Below are 25,141 nucleotides of genomic sequence, written 5' to 3'. Positions count from 1 at the left end.
TGTGTGGTAAATCTCAATCCCAGCTCTGGTCACCACGTCCTTAGTAGCTGTATTATTTGATATGTGTGGAGTATATTGTGTCTGTCAGCCAGGTGCCAACAGCCTGGCACCTCATCAGATATGGACCTCGATCGGACCTTCCTACGCTGAGCTATGGTCACTTTTCCACACCTACCCCTTACCAGTGGCAACCCCATATCTCCAGTCTGGGACAGAACTCCATCCTCCAAGATGACAACGCTCGCCCCCACAGAGCGGGGTTTATCAGAGACTACCTCCAGAATTTGGAGTAGAGAGAATGGAATGGCCTGCCAACAGTCCTGACCTCAACCCAATTGAACACTTGTGGGATCAGCTTAGGCGTGCTATTCGTGCTAGGGTGACCAACACAACCACGTTGGCTGACTTGAGAGTTGCGACAAATCCTGGTTGAGGAGTGGATGCCATCCCACAGCAGTGTGTGACCAGTGACCACGCTGGTGTCCAGCATGAAGAGGTGCCAGGCTGTTGTGGCTGTGTATGGTTCTCCCACACGCTACTGAAGCTCCTGACTGTTTGTTAAATTAATAAATTGTAAAATTGCCAATATGTCTTGTTTCTTCCTCGTTACTGATAGACTTCACTCATCCAATCCACCAAACAAGAGTCAATAGCAACAGCAGAATAAGCTGTTTGAATAAGATTTGGCAAATGTTTCATGGGCACAACCCACATACTCAGCTGTGCTGCTCATCCCACAAATGCATGTTTCTTACAAATGTGGCACCATTTAAAAAGGTAAATAAACAGGCTTTGCAATGGTATAAGATGTATTGCCAAGAAGCATTGTTACAACAGAGAAATAATCTACCAAACACAAATGACCATTGTTTTATGTTTATATAATTATTTTAATAAAACTGGCTGCCCCAGTTATTACTAAACAGTTAACATACCTATTTAATCTCTCCATTGCTACAGGGAGTTTTCCTCTAGTTTGGAAATCTGCCAGGGTGATTCCCCTGCACAAAGGAGGTGATAGGGATCATTTGGACATATTGTCCTATTCCCAGGCTACCTTGCTTGACAAAAGTTCTTGAGACCTTGGTAATTAATCACTCAATACTAAGTCCATATCAATCTGGATTCAGAGCCAATCACAGCACATGTTCAGCCACCACACGAAATACTAATGATATCATTATGGCTTTAGATAAGAGGAAACACTGTGCTGCTCTCTTTATAAATCTGTCAAAAGTATTTGATACAGGTGATCATCTAGTATTGACTTGGATAGTGGTGCATGTGATTGGTTTCAGGATTATCTATCTTCTTTTTTTTAATCTTTTTCCCCCTCCTTTTTCCGCAGATTTTCTCCCATCCCAATGTTAGTCGTTATGCCAATTCCCAATCCCCTTCCTGGTCGCTGCGCACTTACCCCCCACAGTCGGTCTGGGAGAGTGGAGGCTACCACGTGCTTCCTCCGACACACGTCCAGCCAATCAACCGCTTCTTTTCACCTGGCAGCGCGGATTCTCACTGAGAGGGCGTAGCGTGTGGAAGGATCACACTATCCCACTTAGATCCTATCCGCGCTTAGCAGGCGCCCCGACCGAACTGTAGGAGTCGCTGTTTACAACGACCCGGACCCACCCCGCCAGCTTCTCCCACCCTCTAATACTGCCAATTGTATTTGTTACGAAGGATCAGATTAAACCGAATATATATATTTATTTATGGATATATATTGAATAGTATTTGTATATCGTTTGATATCCCTTGTATATTCCTTGTACATATACACGGAATATCCCTTTAGCCTACTATAGCCCATAATAGTTCATTCTCTTATTGGACAAAAGGACCAGGCGCCAGGGGACCAGCCCCTGGCGTCAAGTTCAAAGGTACCGACGAGACATGTCCGTACTAGCCCCGGCTCCGCTCAGGGATACGGCTACCGAAATGAGAGTGGCACTATTTGTTCACCGTGCATATAAATATGGCGCAAGTAAATGTAGAAGTCCCTTAGTCCTTTACCCTTCTTCCCAACTTAGTAACCGAACGTGAAGCCTCACCCACGATACGACGTGCGGTGAAGTATGGCCTGTTTGGCCTTAGAATAGCATCGAGACCGAATGCGAATTAATAACTGAATTGTCAGAGTTTGGCACTGTACCGTCGAGTGCGACGTATTTCTATTAAGTAATAATAGTCTATCGTGTATGGTGCATCGTGCGGTTAGAGTTCTAAAGTGACCAGCATCTCCAACGCTTCCTCGTGTTATCTAGAGTCTTATCCAGGTTGGGCCGACCACATGGCGCTTTCATCCGAGGAGATCTAGGCGAGGACCGAGGGACATGTACACTGGATTACCTACCCGACGACTGCTGAGCCCTATGCGGCTGGAATATATATTTGCTTTGGTACTGTGATTTGTGGAGTGGATAATCGCAGACGCCTGTGAGTGTTGGATTTACCCCCGAGAGGAGTCAAGTTGAGTCGGCGCTCAGAGAGACTGAGGTCGCCTAGCTTCTTCTTCATTGTGGAGCTACAGCCTACAAGAGAACCAAGGTGTATTCATCTGCGGATCAAGAGTCTATCGCACTGTCTTCTGTACTTGAAGTCTCCCTAGATATCGTTGACCAGACGGTCTACTACCGACGGCTCTCCTACCCCCCCTACCGGCTTACAACCGGGAGGACCCCCTTCCAGAATATCCCGCTATATCATTAAGTGTACCATAGATCTAATTCCCTAAGAGCCAGGTTGTATACTTGCTTCCTGCGTAACCAGAGATTGGACATTCAGTGTTGATTTGCCTACGAGTACTCATTTGCCTTACAAGTGCATTCAAATGATAAATGTAAGATAAATATTCTATGTACCTTTTGCTATATTAAATATTTGATTATTACCTTTGACTGGAACCGATTTCATTGTGGAAAGTGTTCATCATATTTAGATATCGTGTACTGTATGGCCAGTAGTTAAAGTACATAAAGCGGTAGTGGTTTAATGATACCATACTTATCAATACAGTCAGGGAATTGTACCCCTCAGTTACAATTGGTCCTTCGAGCCGGAGGGTAAGTAGTGTAATATTAATATAGTGGTATTAATATTGAAATGGCCTATGATGAACACTCCACGAAACGGTCCTCCTAAAGTAGAACGCCCGCAGCGTAGACGGCAGCCACCTCAGTACTTAGAGGATTACGCTGCCAGTATACTACCTAGCCTTCTACAAACGGTAAACGCGGTAAAAGTAGAAAGTAAAATGATGTCCGACCCTATCAACCAGGATACCCCGACCACAGAGGCCCTAGTGGGTTCTAATGTAACTGACCAAGCTCACGGTGGGGACCAGGAGGGAACTGACACGACTTTACCCCCCGCCAAGACCGAAGAAGTAGTCCCCGAAGAGCTCCGGGAGGAAGACAACCCTCCAGAGATGGAACTCTGCACGGAACAAGATGAGGAGAGCACCGAGGAGATAGAGCTCCAGGACTCCCCGCAGGGGAACGCATCCCCAACGAGTACTGCCAGGAGCGGATCACCTCAACCAGCGTCTTCCCCCAGCGAGGCGGACAAGATGCTGGCACAGGCGTTCCTCGCCAGCCTAGCAGCCTCCACAGAGCGCGATCGGCTCCAAGCACAGACGCTTAGTGAGCGCGAACATTCTACCATGGAAAGAGAACGCATTCAAGCGCAGCAACGGAGCGACGAAGAGCGTATACGTCTGGAGATGAGACGCCTTCAGACGGAAGAGAATATGGCAAGAGACCGGGCCGACACCGAGCGTGCCGCTGCCGGTGCCCAAAGAGAAGCAGAGCGCGACATCGCTCTCACCAAGCGCGAAGCCGAGCGCGACCGATTACAAGCGCAGCTAATGGAGCAGCTGATCGCCAGGGCGACACCCCCTCCCTCCACACGGGGTTCCAGGGCCTCGTCAAGACACGGGTCAAGGGCACCCTCCCCTAACCGATTAAGCGACCCTGAGCCCGACCCCAGAGAGAGCCTATACCCCCCTCCGAACTCCTTCCCCGACTGGTCCCAGTGAGACCCAGCTACAAGGAAGGAACGGCGTACACCGCGGAGAGGCTAAATAGACGACTACAGGATCTAGATGACCTGACAGAGGAAGAAGAGGGAGAGGAGGAGAGTCAAGCCCGACAGCAGCACAGTACTCCACAGGACCAGGAGGTCCAGTACAGCCCAGGCTATACCCCCGCGGCTCTGCGCTACAGACCCCCGACTCTATTCACGGGTGAGCATGACGCACGACCAGTCCCGAGGAATAGCACCTGGACCAGCGGGCCATGGTACCCTGCCGGTACCAGCCCACCGAGAGGCGTAAGAGGAGACTCGCCTAGGAGGCCTCTCTTCCAACGCTCACCGATGTGCCAGCCATCCACGGCGTCATACATTGGCACACCGACGTTTCCAGACTTCACCCATGAGAACCGAGCACAGTACACGGAGCTACGGATGTGCTTAGAGACAATGATGGTGGATGTAGCTGATGAACGCCACAAGTATGCTATCCTATTGAAGCACCTGAAAGTGCCCAGAGCGCACAACATAGCGCTAGCTTATGCCACCTCTACGACCCCATACACCGCGGCTCTAGCAGCACTAGACCAAAGATATGGACGTATATGGGATTACGTAATACAAGAGATAAGGCATATTGACCGCCTACCCCCAGCAACAGACAATCGCTCACTAGACGACCTGTCTATCAAAGTACAATCCCTGGTAGGGATGCTGGGGGCGCAACGAGAAAAGGGTATGCACGAACTATACGCAAACTCGAATGTCGAGAGGATTTTAGAGAAGCTGCCGCCCGCCCGACAGGAGCGCTTCAGGCGGCAAAGAGACCACCGTGATCCTAACGGTCCCGAGCCATCCCTCCTAGACCTAGCCGACTTCCTGGCGAGAGAAGTCAGCAGCCTACGGTTGGATACGTTCGTGCGGAGCACACCAAGCTCCAGAGAGGGACCTAGGAGAGCAAACGATGGCCGAAGATCGGTGACTGTCATGCACCAATCAGAATCAGTACCGAGCAGCAAGAACCACAGTACCCCCTCGATGAAAGAGAAGTGGAAGATGGTGTGCCCGTACTGCGAAAAGGAACACTGGTTGTCACAATGTGACCTGTTCAAGAAGATGACCGCTGAAGAAGTGAGTCACTGGATAAAGTCCAACAGGCGCTGTTACCGATGTGCGCGCAGTCACATGGCAGCCGAGTGCCGCCTCAAGAAGAGGTGTAGTCGGTGTGACGGAGCCCACCTAGATGTCCTACACGACAGTAACAGAAGAAAGCCTGCACCATCCAGCAGCACAAAGGCAAGTGTTATGTACATTGACCCCGCTAGCAGCGGGGGCGCCCAGGTGCTCTTGAAGGTGGTCCGCGTAACACTGAGTTACCAAGATAAGGTCATGGACACTTACGCCGTCCTTGATGACGGGTCAGAGAAGACCCTTCTCCTCGCGTCCGCTGCGGCCCAGCTGGGGCTGCGGGGGAGCGAAAACCAGATGACGATTCGGACAATAAGAAGAGATCTAAAGACGATAAAGGGCGAGAATGTCTCCTTCACTATCGCAGCAAGCGGGCAGCCAGAGAGACGGTATAGGATTACTAATGCTTTCACCAGCCAAGAAATAGGACTATCGCAGTACACCTACCCCATCGCCAAGCTGATGGATAAATATGTGCACCTGCGTCAACTACCTATCCCGCTCATAGACGGTGCCACCCCGACCCTGCTGATAGGCTCCGACCATGCAGACCTCATAGTCCCGATAGACCGGGTCCATACAGGACCCAGAGGTTGTCCTGCAGCAGTCGAGACCCGCCTAGGATGGACATTACAAGGCCCCCTCGCCAAGTCTCTTAACCGAACAGCAGCCACTAGCTGCTTCCACTCCAGAGTGACAGAAGAAGACACCACTCTCCTGCAGCATGTCGAGAGGCTATGGACACTAGAGACAATGCCCTTTAAGAACGAAAAGAAAGACATTCGTTCTAAGGAAGATATTTACGCTATAGCCCTCCTCGAGCAAGGGACAAAGAGAGTCACAGTCAACGGAGTGATGAGATACGCAACTCCACTCCTGAGGCGAGAGGGAATGCCCACCTTTCACGCCACAAAAGAAGCGACGGAGCGGTATCTATTGAACACAGAGCGGCGCCTAGCCAAAGACCCCGCTCAAGAGACTGTGTACCGCGCTGAGATTAACAAGCTAATCACAGCGGGACACATAAAGAAAATTGACATTAAAGAGGCCGATCAGACGACCGAATCATGGTACGTGCCGCACCACAAGGTCCACCACAACGGCAAGGATCGTATTGTGTTTAACTGCTGCTACCAGATCGGATCACAAAATCTGAATAAAGAGCTCTTGCCCGGCCCAACACTCGGCCCCTCTCTACTAGGCGTGCTACTACGCTTCCGCCAGGACAAGGTGGCTATCAGCGGCGACATCAAATGGATGTTCCTGCAGGTGAGACTAGTGGAGGAGGACAAGCCCCTGCTGCGGTTCCTATGGAGAGAGAGGATCGGAGATGAGCACCCAGCCATCTATCAATGGGAAGTCCTCCCTTTCGGAACCACATGCAGCCCATGCTGTGCTACGTTTGCACTACAAAAACACGTCGCAGAGGACCGAGCAGCAGATGAAGAGGTCCGACAAAGTGTGACAAATAGTTTCTACGTGGACAACTGTTTACAAAGCGCCTCGACGCCAGAAGAAGCCGAGGCTCTTCTACTCAAGCTCCGCGCCTCCCTGATCAAAGGCGGATTTGATCTCAGGCAGTGGGCCAGCAGCAACCCGCAAGTATTGCGCAGCCTCTCCCCCGAGGACAAGGCAGCGAGCAGCGACACCTGGATGGCGACCATCCCAGGAGAAGCCCAAGAAATGACACTAGGACTAGTCTGGCGCTTCAAAACAGACTCACTCCATTATAGACACAAACCCCCTGACCAAGGAGCAGGGAAGGTCGACGGCAATACCGACCACCAGACGGAGTGTATACAGAACACTCGCCAGACAATATGACCCGTTGGGATGTATTCTACCTTACACCACCAGGGCAAAGATGATTGTAAGAGCGCTATGGGACAAGGACCAGGGCTGGGACGATCCCATACCCGAACACCTTGCATCCACATGGAGAGAGTGGGAGACGGAACTCCGCTCACTCCCAGGTGTTAACATACGCCGCAGCTACTTCCCACCCACAGTGAGGCCAGAGACATGCAAGATGGACCTGCACGTATTCAGCGACGCCTCCGAAGTAGCCTACGGTTCGGTGGCCTACTTGCGTGCCCGAGAGGAGGGAGGAGAAATACATACTGCTTTCATCCTGGCTCGCTCAAGAATAGCCCCACGAAAGCAACAATCTATCCCGCGTCTAGAGCTCTGCGCAGCCCTAGCAGGAGCGCAGCTCGCCACGTTAATCCAACGTGAACTCACCATCCCGGTGCAAAGAACAATCTTGTGGTCAGACTCCACGACAGTACTCACATGGATCCGGTCTGATTCGTGCAGATACAAGGTCTTCGTGGGAGTCAGAGTCACCGAGATTCAAGAGTTAACAGAAGTAGCGAGCTGGAGGTATGTGGACACCAAACACAACCCAGCTGACGTCATCACCCGGGGAATGTCCCTGGATGACCTCACCCGTCACAACCTATACAGTGACGGACCAGAGTTTCTCAAGCTCCCGGAAGAAGAGTGGCCTACACCCACCCCACGGGAGGCGAGTAAAGAGGAGGCCGAAAACAAGAAACCTATGTTCTGTGGATTGAACACACTCGTCTCCACAGACCCCGACATAGACGATTGCCTCACCCTACAGAGTGCGCAGCTAAAGACATTTCTGTGGCACCACCCAGAGGTTCAGCCCACGACTGACATTTCAGCAGCTGACTACGAAGAAGCAGAACTTCGTTATTGGATACTGCAAGGGAGAGAAGCAGTGCGGCGCTTCCAGCGAACCTGTCTAGACTGTCGTAAGTGGCGAGCCCAGCCCAGTATACCCCGGATGGCTGACCTACCTCCCTGTCGCCTCCGACTCGGCGACAAGCCTTTTCACTCCACCGGTATGGACTGTTTCGGCCCGCTGTATATAAAGAAAGGAAGAGGAACCGAGAAGCGGTGGGGTATTGTATTCAAATGTATGACCACCAGAGCGATACATATCGAACTCCTTCCAACCATGAGCACAGACTCATTCCTTATGGCCTTCCGAAGATTCACATCACGGAAAGGAAAACCGTCTACATTATTGTCTGATCACGGGACAAACTTCAAAGGTGGAGAAAGAGAGCTGAGAGAGAGCTTCCAAGCTATGGGCCCAGAACTTAAGACCCACCTCGCTCCATCCCAGATTGACTTCCAGTTTAATCCCCCGAACGCACCTCACTTCGGTGGAACCTGGGAACGAGAAGTACGTTCTATAAAGACAGCCCTGTACGCCATGCTTGGGGCCCAGACCGTGGCGGAAGAAGTCTTAATGACAGTCCTCACGGAGATCGAGGGAGTATTGAACTCAAAGCCCCTCGGTTACGTCTCAAGTGATGTAGCAGATGTCGACCCAGTCACCCCCAACACACTCTTGATGGCGCGGCTGGACCCCGCGCTACCCCAGACAATGTACAGGCCTGAAGAAGCGAACGGCCGAAGAATGTGGAGGTACAGTCAAGTATTGGCTGACAAGTTTTGGAACAGCTTCCTACTCCACTACCTACCGTCTCTACAGACCCGCCAGAAATGGGTGAAAGAGAGAGACAATTTGACAGAAGGAACAATCGTCATGATTATCGACCAGTCACTACCCCGAGCTATGTGGCCGGCTGGCCGCGTAAGCAAAGTGATCACCGGTGCCGATGGAAAGGTCCGAGCAGCTGAAGTGCTCGTCCAAGGGCGGACCTACACCCGACCCGTGGCGAGGCTAATAGAACTGCCAAGGCTCCCCGATACTATCGATGACGACCATGACCCCATGACTTTGTGAACTGACTGACCCTCACAGCAGACATTGAGTAGTGGACAGTGCGGTTAATCTGTCTCTGCTTAGCTAATTAGGTGGGACTAATTAGGGGGCGGCTGTTACGAAGGATCAGATTAAACCGAATATATATATTTATTTATGGATATATATTGAATAGTATTTGTATATCGTTTGATATCCCTTGTATATTCCTTGTACATATACACGGAATATCCCTTTAGCCTACTATAGCCCATAATAGTTCATTCTCTTATTGGACAAAAGGACCACGCGCCAGGGGACCAGCCCCTGGCGTCAAGTTCAAAGGTACCGACGAGACATGTCCGTACTAGCCCCGGCTCCGCTCAGGGATACGGCTACCGAAATGAGAGTTGATTGATTGATTGAAAATTTTATTAACAGATTGCAGAATGGGTACAGTACAGTACAGCTCAATACATACAATTGTTAAGGGGATGCAGACCAGAGAAATACTTTTGTCTCGTTTACATCAGGCTCCCCCATTTTCAATTCATCATAACATATATATATGACACACACGACATACAGATAGATTTATGACATAACAGATTTGCAAATACAGTACTGTTTGTGATACAAAAAGTGTCCAGAAAAGAGTGTATATACATTTGACGTAGAAACTGTACATTGGAGGAGGTTGGGTAGGTGGGGTGGGGTTCGGTGGGTTGTGGGGGGGGGGGGGGGACTGTACATTGGAGGTGGGGGGGGGGGGGGGGGGTTGGGTAGGGGGTGGGTGGGGGACACTGTGCACTGTACATTGGAATACTGACAAAGCCATACATGGTAATTTACTGTACAACTGGGTTAGGACATTTGTAGGGGCCAGTTTCAAATTACAGTCTCCCGTAGGTGTTCTTTGAGAGTGTTTTTGAAAGTGGGTAGTGATTCATTCCTTTACAGCTTTGGGTAGGGCGTTCCATATTGATGTTGCGAAACGTGTTTAGTCCCTTATTTGAGCCGAATCTGGGTTTAACATGATTTGTGGAGCTCCCTCTGGTGTTGTGATCGTGGTATTCACTGGGAAGTATTTTGACATGTACATGGGTACCTTGGTCGTGTAGTGTATCTTGTAGACCAGGCCCATTGCAAGTTGCTGTACTCTGTCGTCTACTCTAAGCCATCCTAGGTTGTCAAAGTGGGTAGGGGTGAGGTGGGTTCTAGGAGTCAGGTCAAGCAGTAGTCTGACTAGTTTGTTTTGAGATTTTTTTAATTTGGTTTTTAGTGCCTTTGAGGTGCTTTGGTACCATGAGGTGCAAGCATAGTCGTAGTACCCTTGAATGAGTGCTCCTGCCAGAGTCTTCAGGGTATTCTTGTTATTAACTTGTTATTAACTCTGGACATGTGCATTTGGGCAACAAGATGAGGGTATATGCCATCTCAGTTATATTTGCAATGTAATAATGTAGGCATGCTTCAACTCTTAAACCTCTGGACTCCCTCCTGTCCATCATTCTGCCCTAAGATGTATTACTGACTGGCTGGTTCTTAGGGTTCCTCGGGTCTGAACTAGGTAAAATAGCCTTTTCCTTTGATGCTTCCAACACCTGGAATGCCCTCCAACTGTCTTAACTGATTTATATTGTTTATTCGTATTTAATGTGCTTAATGTATGAATCTACTGTTAAGGCAAGACACTACAGGTGAATAGGGTAAACAATTTAACTAATAGATATCACAATGAAACTTCCCCAGTTGATTACTTATATTAAGACAAGACTTTTTTGTATTACAAGTTTTCTGAAATTGTATGTTTAAATATGCAAATGAGGCATGATCTACTTAAATATGCACTAATTTGCATATAATTCCAGGACAGAAATCTGAACATTGGATAAAGCCATTTTCAAAATTATAGTTTCATTTTGTTGACATATTAGAGCCAAATGTTATTACAGAGGGGATTTTGGATATCTCTTTTTATCACTCCATAAATCAGAAAATACTCCATTCAGTCCATTTCTATGGTAAAATTCCATATTTCGCCATGTTTTTAGGAATAAAATGTGATATAAATCAGGGTATGAATGCGATATCAACAAACCCTTCTGTAAATACCTTCAGAACATAGATATGAATAGAACTGGAAGGTTTGGTGTATGTGAGTGCTACTGGAGTGGAGATTTCTGGCTCAGAGTATGAGGAAAAACTCTTAAAATTTTTTTTTTGGAAAACGCCTTCAAAGTTCTGTATTGTAAAATGCCATACTTTTTTTTTAAACAGATATTTACAAACACAATACCTAATCAAACCATTAGTAATAGACAACCTAAACACATGCCTGATAACTGAATAATAATAATAATAATAATAATAATAATGATGTTATTGAACTGAACAGAACTACACACAGGCTACAAACAGTGTAGTACAGTGTTGTACCCCCTAATAGGCAAAACATATTTGAATAGATATCACTATGAAACTTTCCCACTTTGTTATGTACATATAAACTAAGAAAAAATATATTGCAAGTTTTCTGAATTTTATGTTTATATATGCAAATGAGGCACTTCCCCATTAAATATGTGCACATTTATGGATGCAATAAGGCAAAATTAAGTAAAATAAACAACTAAATGTGTGTTATTGACATTTTATTGTCACTAGTTTCATAGAAGACATGTTTAGGAAGCAAAATATAACAAAATCTCAAAATCAACAAAAAAAGTATATTTGCCTATTCACCTGCGGTGTCTCGCCACTGTGTGTCTGTTTTGTAAGATGACACTGTAAATGAGGGTAACCTCAGTGTCTCATGGTAACCATTTGTAACCACGTTGTAACCAAAACCCTAGGTAAAACCATGATAAAGCATGATATTACTGTTCCACTGTGACTTGTTTATCAAATCCATTACTAGGTTATAATTAAGTACAAATAAGTACAAATTATCTTTGGGAATCTTTGGGGAGGATGATTGGATTCTCCAAATATATGGGCATTGCTAATTTGCTTATCCGTCCTCCCACCCTCAGCATGCCATCATCCATGGTGGGATCTAGTTTACAAATAGAGCAACTTACTTTCACTTGCTTCCCCTTCTCCAAGAGTGCAAGTTCTTGTGAAAAGTAACGCTTTTGCTCGAAGAGGATGATAGACTTTTGTGCTTCTCGTAAGTCCTCCATGGACAAAACTTGTGCTCCACATGTCACCTTTAGCTGACCCATTTTGTCCTTTAAGGTCTTCAGGAGTGTCCACCCTGAGCTTAGGTCAGCCTTTGCACTTTTCTTTCTTTGGATTAACAGAAATGTTAGTCTTTACTATAGTATCCAAGCCACACATCTCTGCAGTCTGCTCCATGATGAGTAGTACTCAATTATTTGGTTGGTTGGATTTTTCTCTCCAATGCTCACAATGTTAACAGACACCTCCTGTTTTACCTCTGGATCATCGGGAGGAATTTGTCCCAGCTTAGGGATCTCTGGCCAATCTGTATCCTCCCTTTCCAGATATTTAGGACCTTTCAGCCATCTTGTTGATTTCAGAAAGGTTTCCATGTGCAACCCCAGTGAAGCGTCATCGGCTGGGTTGTCCTTTGAGCCCACATGTCTCCATTGCTTCTCTTGAGATAGGTCCCGGATCGCCGAAACTGGCTGCTCGGGCTAGCAGGGCAGCATATGCTCAGCAGCTGCTTTTTTGGCTGCTGAGGAAACTGAGGAGGAGGCTTTTGACCCTTTGGTTTTGTGTGACGGATTAGAAATGCTGTCCTGAGGACCAATGTTAGCCTGTGCAATTTGGTCTCTTTTCCATGCCTCCACTTCCACCCGAAAGCATGTAAAATTGGCCGTTTTTGGCTCATACCAGTCCACAAAATCCTCTTTACTCTCCTCCTCTGATAAGAGCGCTTGCACAGATTGATGAACATTTGTGAAGCCACCAACAGCCTGTTTAAATGTCTCCAAACACTCACTGACATAATCAATATCTCCACCATCCACCAAAAAAGATTTTTCTTGTGCATGATCCCAACTTCCCCTTGCTTTTGCCTCCTTAGCAGTCTTAGGTTCACCTTTACTCGTCAAACAATCTCCTTTTATTCCTTCCGCAGCCTGCTCATATTGCCATTTGCCAGCTCATGTGTGTTAGAACATTCCATTCATGGCATAGTATGCAGATTCATTGCTTTACTCATGATCTGTCCACTCCGGTGTGTCTCTTTTCCATTGCAGAAGGTGCCTTTCTCTTCGTCCTGGCAGAGTTTTTCTACTTGTGTAGTGGCTTTAACAAATCAGCCACTGTTTGAGCGGGGTTGACGACACGCAATCCAAGAACTAAAAATCCAACGTTACCATTAACAAAGGAATTTATTAACAAAATATTTAAATAAGGATATGGGCCACTTTTGCCTTCAAAACCAACTAAAGTAAACAATGATTCAAATCTATATTTGCGATAGAAAAACTGTGTCCACTCCCCAGTCTCCCCCGGCATCCCCAACCAGGTATTCCATTTTAAATTCAGGCCTTTCCCACAGGTGGAAGCTAGCTGTCCCCCTAATTGAAGGATCCTAGCTGGCTCTGTAATAGCAGAGCTGACCCAAAGAGGGAACCAGACCTAGATCAACCCACAGCAATCATAACTCATATTTATCCATAGCATAATATTGTCTGCTTTGCATAACTTATATAATTCTATATATTTGCAGATAACTACAAATCAAGTTTTTTTTAGAAATCAACAAAGGTGTTCCCCAAGGATCTATTTTGGCTCCAGTTTTATTCTCTATCTTTATAAATGACCTGGGAAATAAAATCCATACAGCCAAGCTGCATCTTTATGCGGACGATACAGTGCTCCCTCCCTTACTCAGGTGATCGAGGACCTCCAGGCTGCGTTTAATGGTTTTCAAACCTCCCTTTTTGATATTAAACTAGTTTTAAATGCAAATAAAACGATAGGTTATGTATATAACCTAGTTATATGAGTACTGGCTGAGCGTCCCGCTCTTAAGCCTATTGAGATACCCCTTATCTCCTGTACCTACTGTACTCCACCACGAAAACAACTTGTACACCCACACCTGACCGGGTCCCGCCTCTATGGAGGCGTAGCCTATAAGACCATGGCCATGGTCACCAACACACCCTTCCTCGCCAAAATCCCGTTCCAGTAAAAGATCCCTCAAAAGGGAACTCAGGGCCGCTTAAGAGCGGGACGCTCAGCCAGTACTCATATAACTAGGTTATATACATAACCTATCGTTATATTTCGTATCTGGCTTATCGCGTCCCGCTCTTAAGCCTATTGAGATATGGGTTAGAGCGGACGCGAGACCCGACAGATGTACCCCCTGAGGACCCGTAAGCCCACATCAAGGGGTTCGGGGAGCCCTGTCACCCCATGGGTGACAGGGCGCAGTCAACTCCACCTGAGTGCGAGCAAGAGGGAACTAGAACCCCTTGAACACACAGCACAGGCGGAACCACGTGTGACCTAACACACTGTGGCCCATACCCACACACTCCTGCTACCCTACCAAAGGACGGGAAGCAGGAAAGGCCACAGACCCCAGAACAGCCTGGGAGACAGAACCCCCGGTCATGTCCATGAGGTAAAACCTTACAAAGGGGCCCGGGGAGGACCATGATCCTCCACCGAAGCCCCACCCAGGAGAGCGGCAGAGGCAGCCACCCCACGAGTGGAGTGCGCCCTGACGCTCCCAGGGGGATCCTGCCCAGCCAACGTGTAGCAGAGGGCAATGCCCTCGCACAACCAATGGGACAGGCGTTGTTCGATAGTGCCTTACCGGCATGAGAACCACCGTGACAGACAAAAAGCTGAACGGTGACCCCGAGGTCCTGAGTACGGCTGAGGTAATTCCCAAAGCACGGACCGGACATGACAGGTGAAGGCCCGGATCTAACTCACTAGCGTGAGGAGGCGGATGAAACGCCTGAACCACAATATCCCTGGAGCGGAAGAACTCCGGATATTTACAGGCACGAAGGCAGGATTAGGCCGCAGAGTGGCACCGCAATCGGACGAAAGACAGGCACTCTGGACGTACCGAGAGAGCACAAAGCACACCCACGCGTTCAGCGGAGGTGACGGCCAGCAAGAACGCGGTCTTGAACGACAGCTGTTCCAACGGCGCCTGCTCGAGCGGCTCAAACGGGGCCAAGGACAACTGACCGAGGACCAATTGAAGATCCCAAGTCGGAGCCAAGGAGCGTTGCACCGGCTTAACGCGTCGAGCGCCAAGCAGGAAACGCTTCACAAGAGGGTGGCTGAACAAGACATCCCCTCAAATCCCTCATGATAGGAGGATATAGCTGCTGCATATACCCTCACCGTCGAAGCCGACAGTCTATCAAGGAGAGACTGGAGGTAACTAAGGACAGCATCCAGGGGGCAGGAGACTGGGTCCCGGCCCCCCGCCTTACACCACACTTGGAACATACGTCATCTGCCCGCGTAAAGCGCGACAGTGGAGGGAGCATGCGCATTCCGGATGGTAACACCATCAGGATCAAGAACCTGCGCCCCTCAACGTACCCGTCCCAACAACTGACCTAACAGATGTATGGGGAAGAATCCCAGGCGGCACGGCATCGGTCCCAGACCTGCCTGGCTATGTCCGGACGTAATCCCCACCCGTCAGGATGAGGACCGCCCCGCGACAGTACACCTGTACCCACATTCTCCCTGCCGGGGATGTGGGGAGCCCTCAGGCCGCGCAGATGGAGGACGCCCATAGCCAGCCGCCCGCCGCCTGGTGCAGACGGGGGGAGCGTACTCCTCCCTGTCTGTCGATATACGACACTGATGTCGTATTGTCCGTCCTGATCAACACCGTTTGAGGACCAGAAGGACCGCTTTCAATACCAACACATTGAACGTAGCGCAGACCGGGCAGCATGGTTTGCCAGCTGCCCCCTACTGCATTGGCCCGACGCGTCACCAGCGAGGGAGGCGTCGGTGAAAAACGTGACGTGAGACAGCGCCGTAACCATCCTAGGACAGAACCTCCCGAGCGTGTTGACAACACGCTCTGAGAGGGATGCCCATAGCCCTCCAACCGTTGACTGGGAAGAGGAGTACTCTACTTCCAGTCTATAGCAAACCCCAGGCTGGTAGGGACCTGCCTGGTACGAGACCTGACGATCCACCTTGACCGCGAAGGACCAGAACGTCGTCAGGGCAGAATACACTCCGTAACCCCTGACGACGCAGAGGCCCCAGTGCGACCTCCACGCACTTGGTGAAGATGCGGGGAGCCAGAGAAAACCGAACGGCAGCCTCTGGTACTCATCCGCTAACCCTGCAAAGGAAGCGTAGGTAAGCCCTAGGATGGAAGATCGGAGATGCGCATACGCATCCTACAGGTCTATGGAGGAGAACCAGACCCCCACCTGACAGTGTTCAACAGGTAGGAGACGATCCAAAAAAGGCTGAACCTTCCCATGGGACAGGTCCAGCCTGGGTCTGACACCCCCCCCTCCCGATTTCTCAGGCACCAGAGAACACCAGGAGGAGAACGCCACGACGATGGCTTGCTTCGTCCACAGAGATTGGATCTCGTTGACCAGAGCTGTCACTGCTGGAGACCTTGACAATAGGGTCTGTACCAAACCCGAAAACGGGTGGGGTTGTGTAAACACAAGTCCCCGCCTCAGCGTTCTCTCCATCCACCTCGACATATGGTACTGCCGTAGTCATATGTGATGACACTCCCAACGCACCCGCCGCCATGTGGCGCAGGTCCGCCAGGAACTGTAGATAGTTGGCCCTGTCCCACCCGCTGTGCATAGCCAACCCTGGAACCATGCGAGCAGAGCGTTCCGTGTCGGGACATCTGACCCTGACACCACCCATGAGGCAATCGCACCCAAGCGGGGACCCCGACAGAAAGGGCCGGTTTAATAGGGCCGGTTTAATACGGGGGGCTTTCTAGGTGAAAAAAGCCCCCCCACTGAACACCCCTCCAGAACATGCTGAGGAGTTGTTCTGCAGCCGGACATGCAAGGTGTAAGGACCCCATGGGTTCCTACACACCGTAGCCCTGCAGTGATATTACTACCACCCAAATCACGCGTGCCTGCGAGACCACTGCCAATCTTTCAGGAGTGGGAGGCACCAACATGATACCTGGCCTGGCGAAGGCAAGGCCGGGGAAGCCCGCACTGTGTGCCTCAAAAGGTTTCGAGCCCCCCTGCTGACAACACTTATAGTTGACAGACGTAACATTACACCAGGCTCCACCAACACAGCTTATGGTGTGGGAGCCGCTTCACAGCACATTCTCACGGACAGACCCAGGCTCAGCCATCAACTGGGTGTCAGCCCCTGTCCCCATGAGAAGCGAAAAGTGGGGCCGCCCGCGCTTCAACGAAGGCACGCGGCCCGCAGCCAAAGGAAACAATCAGAGCCCACTTTTTCCGCTGGTGTTGGGGAAGGGAGTGATCGGAGAGCGGGCTGCTCGAGGCAGGACGGTGACGGCTTGTTGTTCAAGCCGAACCCATCCAACATGGCCGATCCCTCGGCCGCCAAGGCTGTCAACCTTGTGGACACCTGTCGAATCAACGCCCAGGATACCTCTGGCGGGAGAAAACATGGCCGCCTGTCGAGGGCCTCGTCATCGCCGCTGACGAGGCCGTGCTCTCTCTTCTTCTGGCTGCGCGGTGTGAGGCGGTGTGGGGCCTAGGACAATACCGCCTGCGCTCCAGCAGAAGACCAAAATCCCCTGCGGAGAGGGGAACCCTGAGCGGTTATAGCTTGCGGCTAGGTCAAAGCTAATAACGTCAACAACCTCGCGCGATGTGTCGACGTCGGCTGGCCCTCAAGGCCCCGCCACCAGACACCATTTTTTTTATAGAAAAAACAGCAATTCGAACACAGTTCTAATCGCTGCCAATTCCATACCGTGGCGGTACAGGCTTTAGCAGCCCACCAGCCACTCGCCAGGCCGACCCACCCATGGCGTTGGCCGGGCAGGGCACTGTTTCAATATGTCAAAAGCAAAGGACTGATGTTAACACGGAGCACCATTGGTGGTTGCAAACAGCAACCTCCACTGTGGTGTGCACCATGAACGGGTTAAATGAATAAAAGTACTAAACCACAAAATACTGTAGAATGAGCAAGCCCATATACACACGTTAAGGGGAGGCGGACCAGACCGAACTAGTCCCGCCTTCATTCAAAATATTCACAACAGCACACCAGCCCTAGCTTAGCCCATTTACCAAAAAAGGTAAACAAAGCCCCCCCGCATACTCCCCCAATAGACACTGATTGACCGTCAGCATGAATGGTTGAGAGGAGAGAAAGCTGTAACATAGACAGACCTTCTCATAGCAGAGTGACAGAACAAAACAGTAGCCCACTACACTACTACAGCCTAGCGTGAGGCGATGTGGAACCCAGATCAACAACCGCCTGCGCACAAACACGCAACATGTTTACAATGTCGGCTGGACCGGTCCCTAACTCTATTGGATGTGATTTATCTTGAGATATCCACGGCTCGGGTGATTGGGGTAGGGCAGGCTGGCATTGACCTGTGGTTCGCAGCAGCTGAGAAGGTAAAGACCGCCGTGTGCGGCTGAGCGGGGTTGGGGCGCTTGATCGGGGGGGTCCGGCGGTCTCTGGGGAGGGGGAGGAGGAAATGTCTTGTCTGTCTTGGTTTTTGTCTTGTCCTTCTTAACTTTGACTGGGGGAATTTTAGGGGGGGTTGATATTTAGCTACTCTGCGCTATATGTCAATTCACATGCCATCTCCCCAAGGGACTAATATTGGCAGACTGATTGACCTGTCAACCAACCTGGAGGAAGATTTTCTTTCTTCTTACACTTTACCTTCTGCGAGTTTGGCAGTCTTGAACATGTGTAAGGGACCTAGGCTATCTACAGTAAATCTGCGGCAACACTCTCGTAAACAATCTGTGAAGTCACTCCACTTTGTAAAGGTGGGGAAAGGTTGGCATGTTTGAAAACCTTTTTGTTATTGAAATAGCCATCTATATTGATAGGTTGGACGCTGTTTCTTTTTCTTTTTGTCTTTGTAATTTATTATTCTGTATTATTCTGTATTATTATTGGTGGTTATTCTCCTGTGAAGTTATGTTTTTTGTTACTGTGGTTATTGTGTTGTCTTGTTTCATGTGATTAATAATAAAAAAAAATTGATAAAAAAAAAAACAATGTCGGCTGGACCCATAGCCCCACTACCTGACGCCAATGTGGATAGGAACTAGCCAGCTGAGCCATAACCCGCCGTTAAGTCCCATCCTGCAGTAGTATAGCTCTACTGCTACACCGCCGAGCTCACGCATCGGCTCCCAGATGGGGACACCGTACAACAGACCCCGCCGGAACACAAAGGTAACGTACCTGGCTAGGCTACCTAGCCACGGCCTACCCTGTTGTCAACCCATTTACCCGTAAAAAGGTAAATAGGACTCAGCAAAACCCCCACAACAGCTACCGACTGACCTTCATTGATGAACCGGGCAAGAGGAGGGAGAAGTGACAACATCTCACGGCGGAGACATTAGAACAGCGTAGCAGTAGTGTTCAGCATGTAGCATTAGTATTAGCATGTAGCTAGCATTAGTTGTTTAACAGCACGCTTGCAGGACCGTTTGGAACCCGTTCACCGCAGTGAACGTTCACCAAACCATCCCCCCCTGGCGCCGACACACAACATGGTTGTGTAACAACAACCCAGCATTACTAACACTAATACCCGTGCCTGATGACACAGGGCTCACCGTTGTACAAGCCGGCCCGATAGCCAAACCATGTACGCTGCCCCTCGATCTGCTGTCGTCAGACGAGGAAACATCAACATAGGCCCGTCGTGTCGCTGAACATGCTTCGAAGATGCCAGGGGCAACAAACCTCCGGTAAGCTTTCAACATTACGCAATTCCTCCAATCTTTTTCATACTACTAGTTACATAAGGTGCACTGCATCCAATATGATGGAACGAAAATAGAGGAAGGGTGTGTTGGTGACCATGGCCATGGTCTTATAGGCTACGCCTCCATAGAGGCGGGACCCGGTCAGGTGTGGGTGTACAAGTTGTTTTCGTGGTGGAGTACAGTAGGTACAGGAGATAAGGGGTATCTCAATAGGCTTAAGAGCGGGACGCGATAAGCCAGATACGAAATATAACTAAATCCATGATGTTCACAAGGGCTTGCTCACAGCCAGTGAATCATGTTCATATTGTTACGCTAAAGGGAGCAACCATAGACATTTTTCATCCTACAAGTATCTTGGGCTATGGCTGGATGAAAAGCTATCTTTGAAAGTGCATATTGGAAACCTCACAAAGAAACAAACAATGCTTTTCTTTTGAGGCCAGAAAGAAACTTGTTCAAGCCACATTCCTGTCTGTAATTGACTATGGTGACATAATATATATGCATGCTACCTCTTCACTGCTAAAAAAGCTAGACATTGTGTACCATGCTTCTCCTATATCTTTCCAATCTAATTAGCTTTGCCTCTAGCAGCTACCATACCAGGTCCACAAGATGGCTACTTAAAAAAAAATAAAAAATAAACAAGAATACACACTAAACTAGGAAGAACAGCTTTTTCAAGCTTCGCACCTTGGGCATGGAATAGTCAGGACCATATCCACTTAGATACCCTGGTCTCTCTCTGCAAATTTAAATCTGTATTACATAACTTCCTACAAGAAGAATGTTGCTGCTTTCTGTAGTCGGGTCCCAACTGCCAAATTACTGTATTACCCTGTATTATACTGTCATACACTTTTACTATTATGTAGACTATTCTGTTTTGTGTTTTTGTGTTTACATGTTTATTGTATATTGTATACATGCACTTTTATTATGTTCTTGTGTGATGTACCCCACATTTTTATTGCTGTCTGATATATTGCAAATGTTATTGCTGTCATCTTGGCCAGGTCTCCCTTGCAAAATAGATCTTGTATCTCAATGGGACTTCCTGGTTAAATAAAGGTTAAAATATATATATATATATAAAACAATAAATCATTTCTTTCAATATTCCATACATTCAACAAATTTCCCCCATAGATATAACCACCAACCATAACATAAATCATAATAAATCTAATAAATGATTTCAGCTCCAACAGTGTGTGTGTGTGTGTGCGTGCGTGCGTGCGTGCATGCTGAATGATTTTGAGATCAATGATGTAACCTACAACCAAAGTATCAACAGGGAACCACTTGAGAAATCTGGCAAAAATATTGAAGTATACTCAAGTGTTGAAGTAAAATTGGCTTAGAAAATGTTAGCAGGACAAGGTCACCATCAGAACATTTCCATCCTGCAGCTAGATCCTGTGTAACCAGGGTGTTGAGTCAGGGTCTCACTTTGGCCACAAGGTGGCAGTACAAAACCACTGTATGTCTGCTGTTGCTATAGGTCAGACTGTAGATGCACATGCATCTTTTCACCACCAAGTGTCAGTGTAACAAAAACTACAGCACAACAGTACAGTGATACTATTTATATAATTATCTTTGTTCCATTCATAGGAATGGTGGTAAGTGGTAGAATGTGAATGCCCACTTACTGTTGATTTGGTTGTTAGAAATGAACAGTTGACAGTTGACTCATAGACTCTATGTTATCATGGAAATCAATGTTGGTTTGGCTCATAAGACAATTAAAAAAGTATATATATATATATGTGTTGCCATGGCAACGGTATGAAGAAACATTTCAGTGGAAGTTGCATTGAACTTCCCAACTTTCAGAGTCTCATGCATTACGCACACATGCAATGCTCATTAACATTACACCAGGATCAGAACTCTATGGCAGCCATTTTGGCTCTACCAAAGGAGATTACCATAGGAAAAGGACAATTCCATTAGGTTCTGTGGTGCCATTATGGCGCAGTGTCACCGTACACTGGTCATTGGTCATTACTCATTACTGATCACTTGATCAGAGTCACCTGCTGTATGTGAATGAAATAGCTTTTAGTTTATATTATTTGGTATGTAGCTAGTCCTCTCAGTGCCGTATGGACCGGGTCAAGTCATATACCTCTTGATTTGACCCCAACTATGACAGACAGACAGACAGACAGACAGACAGACAGACAGACAGACAGACAGACAGACAGACAGACAGATAGCCAGACAGACAGACACAGATAGATAGCACCAGACAGACAGAGCCAGACAGACAAGACAGATATATTGAGACAGAGAGCCAGACAGACAGACAGACAGACACAGATTGAGATAGATAAAGCCAGATAAGATATAGCCAGACAGACAGATAGAGCCAGACACATATAGATAGATAGATAGATAGATAGATAGATAGATAGATAGATAGATAGATAGATAGATAGATAGATAGATAGATAGATAGATAGATAGATAGATAGATAGATAGATAGATAGATAGATAGATAGATAGATAGATAGATAGATAGATAGATAGATAGATAGATAGATAGATAGATAGATAGAGACAGACAGACAGACAGACAGAGATATAGATAGAGCCAGACAGACACGTAGATAACAGTGTCAGGAGAGTTCCTAGTTAACTCCCAGGTTGAACAGCAGATGGCCCCAGAGACAACAGCTTCAACCTCACTTAGAGAAGGTGCTCAGCGCAGGAAGTGGGCCAAACAATGTGACAACACTTCCAGCTCCTCCTCTCAAGAAACCCTAAACGTCTCTGATTGGCCCGCGCGTTCTGGTCATGTGACATGTGCGCCAATCGTGGGACCGCAAGTTTCTACACTGGTTAAGCTTAGGCGCTCTTTCGAAGTTGGTTAAGGTTAGAGTTTGTCTTAGAGCATGGCGATAGAACGCCTGCCCTTCTTTCGATGGTTAAGCTTAGGCACTCTTTTGAAGTTGGTTAAGGTTAGAGTTTGTCTTAGAGCATGGCGATAGAACGCCAGGTAGTTTGCAGGCTGTTAGACCCGGAAATAGGCGCAGAACTTGCTGTCCCACGATTGGCGCACATCACATGACCTGGCCAATCAGAGCGCAAAACTCGCGGAAACAAACATTTGTTGTCGAAAGTATTCACGCCTCCTGTTTACTTATCAAATATACCCACAATGCTATCCTCAGTCTAATATACCCAGACTTCTTTGCAATAGCTCTTTAACTTGGAAGGACCCTATTTGGATATGTTCTGTGATGCTATCATTATGTACGAGCAAATTTAACCCCTGTCTATTCTTGGCAGAGTTAGACTCAACAGGGGCAGACTGTCTGATATGCTGAACTGAGGTGACTTTTCCTGTCTCCATAATATATTATATATATATTATACCTCTTCTTAAAAGGGATGGGGTGATTTGATTAGATATAGATAGAGCCAGACAGACAAGACACATCAAAGTTCAAAAGAACGAGTAGACCGTTATGTTTTCTCGTATTTATTCTTGTTTTGTTAATGTCAAGGATAAGAGTTACAAAACCTCCACACTAGAGATGATCATTATATCCTGTTCCTATCATATATATGTTATTTGTACAAGTAATCTTTAGCAGTATGCATATTGTCAATCCAAAATGGTACCTATTACACTTTTTAAACATATATTGATAATCCCTTATAGCTTATACGACGACAAACATCACCAAGCAAGCAATCCCAATTATGTATTGTACACAGAGGCTGAATCGATTGTGTGCAATATAGTCGTTACGTGAGCTTCAATGATACTCGTACTACGTTTCTAGTACAACTCGATCAGATACACAGAATCTACCCATATGTAGAACATTTCCCCTTATGTGTTTATAAGTGCATTGAGTCTCTATAACTGTAAGAGGTGTGTATCCTTCTAGAGGTAACACAGCTAATGTTGTTCGCTAGGGCGAAATTACTGGATGTACATGTCTCATGATGAGGTTCCCGGGGGAATCGGACACAAAAGTCCAAACTCACAGCAGCTTCGTAATGGAATAAGATTTACATGAGATGTCTTTATCATTCGGGGAAGAGATCTAGGCTGATTTCTATAATGAGATGTCTTTATCGTTCAGGAGGGAGATCTACGGGAGATCTACGAGAGATCTACGAGAGATCTAGGCCGATTCTATAAACAAACGTTTGTTTTCCAGTGCATTCCTTGTTTTTCCTCGTCCAGCATTATTACAACAACCTGTAGTACAGTATAGTAGGAGTATATTCTCGAAAGTGATTATCATTGATTGGAGTCCCATCTCTCTCTGTGATATAACTTTGTTAAGGGTCCACTTACTGATAAGTCAAATATGAGTAAAGACAGCCGTCAATAAAGCCAGCGGAACCGGGAGAATACAGTGGTAATATTTTTCTACACAGACAGTGTCAGTATGCGTTCTCTGGGGTCGGGGGAGGCGCTGTGACCGCGATCACAACCACTCGGTACCCGGAGTGTTCTCGGAACCCGCTGAGCCGCGGCTGGCTACGCGATGCCTTGTTTGTCCGAGGACGAGGACGAATTGGACGGCGACGGGGAGGGAGCCTTGGGGAACACCCGGTCGGTGATACCCGGGCTGCCCAGGCCGGAGGAGCTGGAGCTGCTGGAGCGGTGGGGCCCCTGACCCTGTCCCAGGACGGGCGCGGGCCGGACCGGTCGGACCGGCGGCGGCCTGAGGGGCGCATTGGGCCGCCGCGTGGACATAGACGGCTTGAAGGTGGTCATGGTCTCGGAGGAGGAGCTGCTGCTGCTGCGCCGCAGGGCCGCGTCCGGGTCCCGGATCACCATGGTGTGGAGGGGGCTGCAGGGCGGCTCCTGGCCTCCTCCGGGGGGGTGCTTAAGGGGCTCTAGGGTGTCCAGAACCACATCCGGGGCGTGCTGCTTGGCCACGTTCTGCCGCTCCAGCTCCCGCAGCTCGTGGAGCGCCGTGTTCATGGTCTTCTCTATGTCCTGACGAACACCACAGAATAGAAAAATAAGGTATTTGACATTTGGAAAGTAGCTGAACGGTAGAAACACTTAACCTTGAAATACCAAGGAACTGTAAATCCACAGTTCCTTCTTGAAAGCCTGACCCACCACCTTCTCTGAAACTGGGCTTCAGAGGGAGGGAATAAAGATATGGAGCAAAGGGCTAATTAAGAAATAACCTACTCCAAGCCACAGTATGAGGCAATCATATCATGGCTAAGGCAGACGCTGCCTTCCGCTGTGCATCAGGCAGA

At 48.2% G+C, this 25,141-nt stretch overlaps 1 protein-coding gene across 1 annotated transcript in view; it reads right to left on the bottom strand.

The window, feature by feature from the left end:
* Positions 1 to 23,395: 23,395 nt before the first annotated feature.
* The window catches only part of LOC311230653 (SLIT-ROBO Rho GTPase-activating protein 3-like), a 102,870-nt gene continuing 101,124 nt past the window's right edge, over positions 23,396 to 25,141 (bottom strand). Inside the window, exon 22 of the mRNA XM_084317001.1 lies at positions 23,396 to 24,866. Within this exon, the coding sequence (XP_084173127.1) occupies positions 24,402 to 24,866 (465 nt within the window). The 3' untranslated portion in view covers positions 23,396 to 24,401. The remainder of the gene's footprint in view (positions 24,867 to 25,141) is intronic.

This window comes from Notolepis coatsorum (assembly GCF_963971535.1).
Source record: "Notolepis coatsorum genome assembly, chromosome: 6".
Taxonomy (NCBI): Eukaryota; Metazoa; Chordata; class Actinopteri; order Aulopiformes; family Paralepididae; genus Notolepis; species Notolepis coatsorum.
The sequence above is the reverse complement of the archived record's forward strand: the minus strand, read 5'-3'. Positions and strand labels throughout refer to the sequence as shown.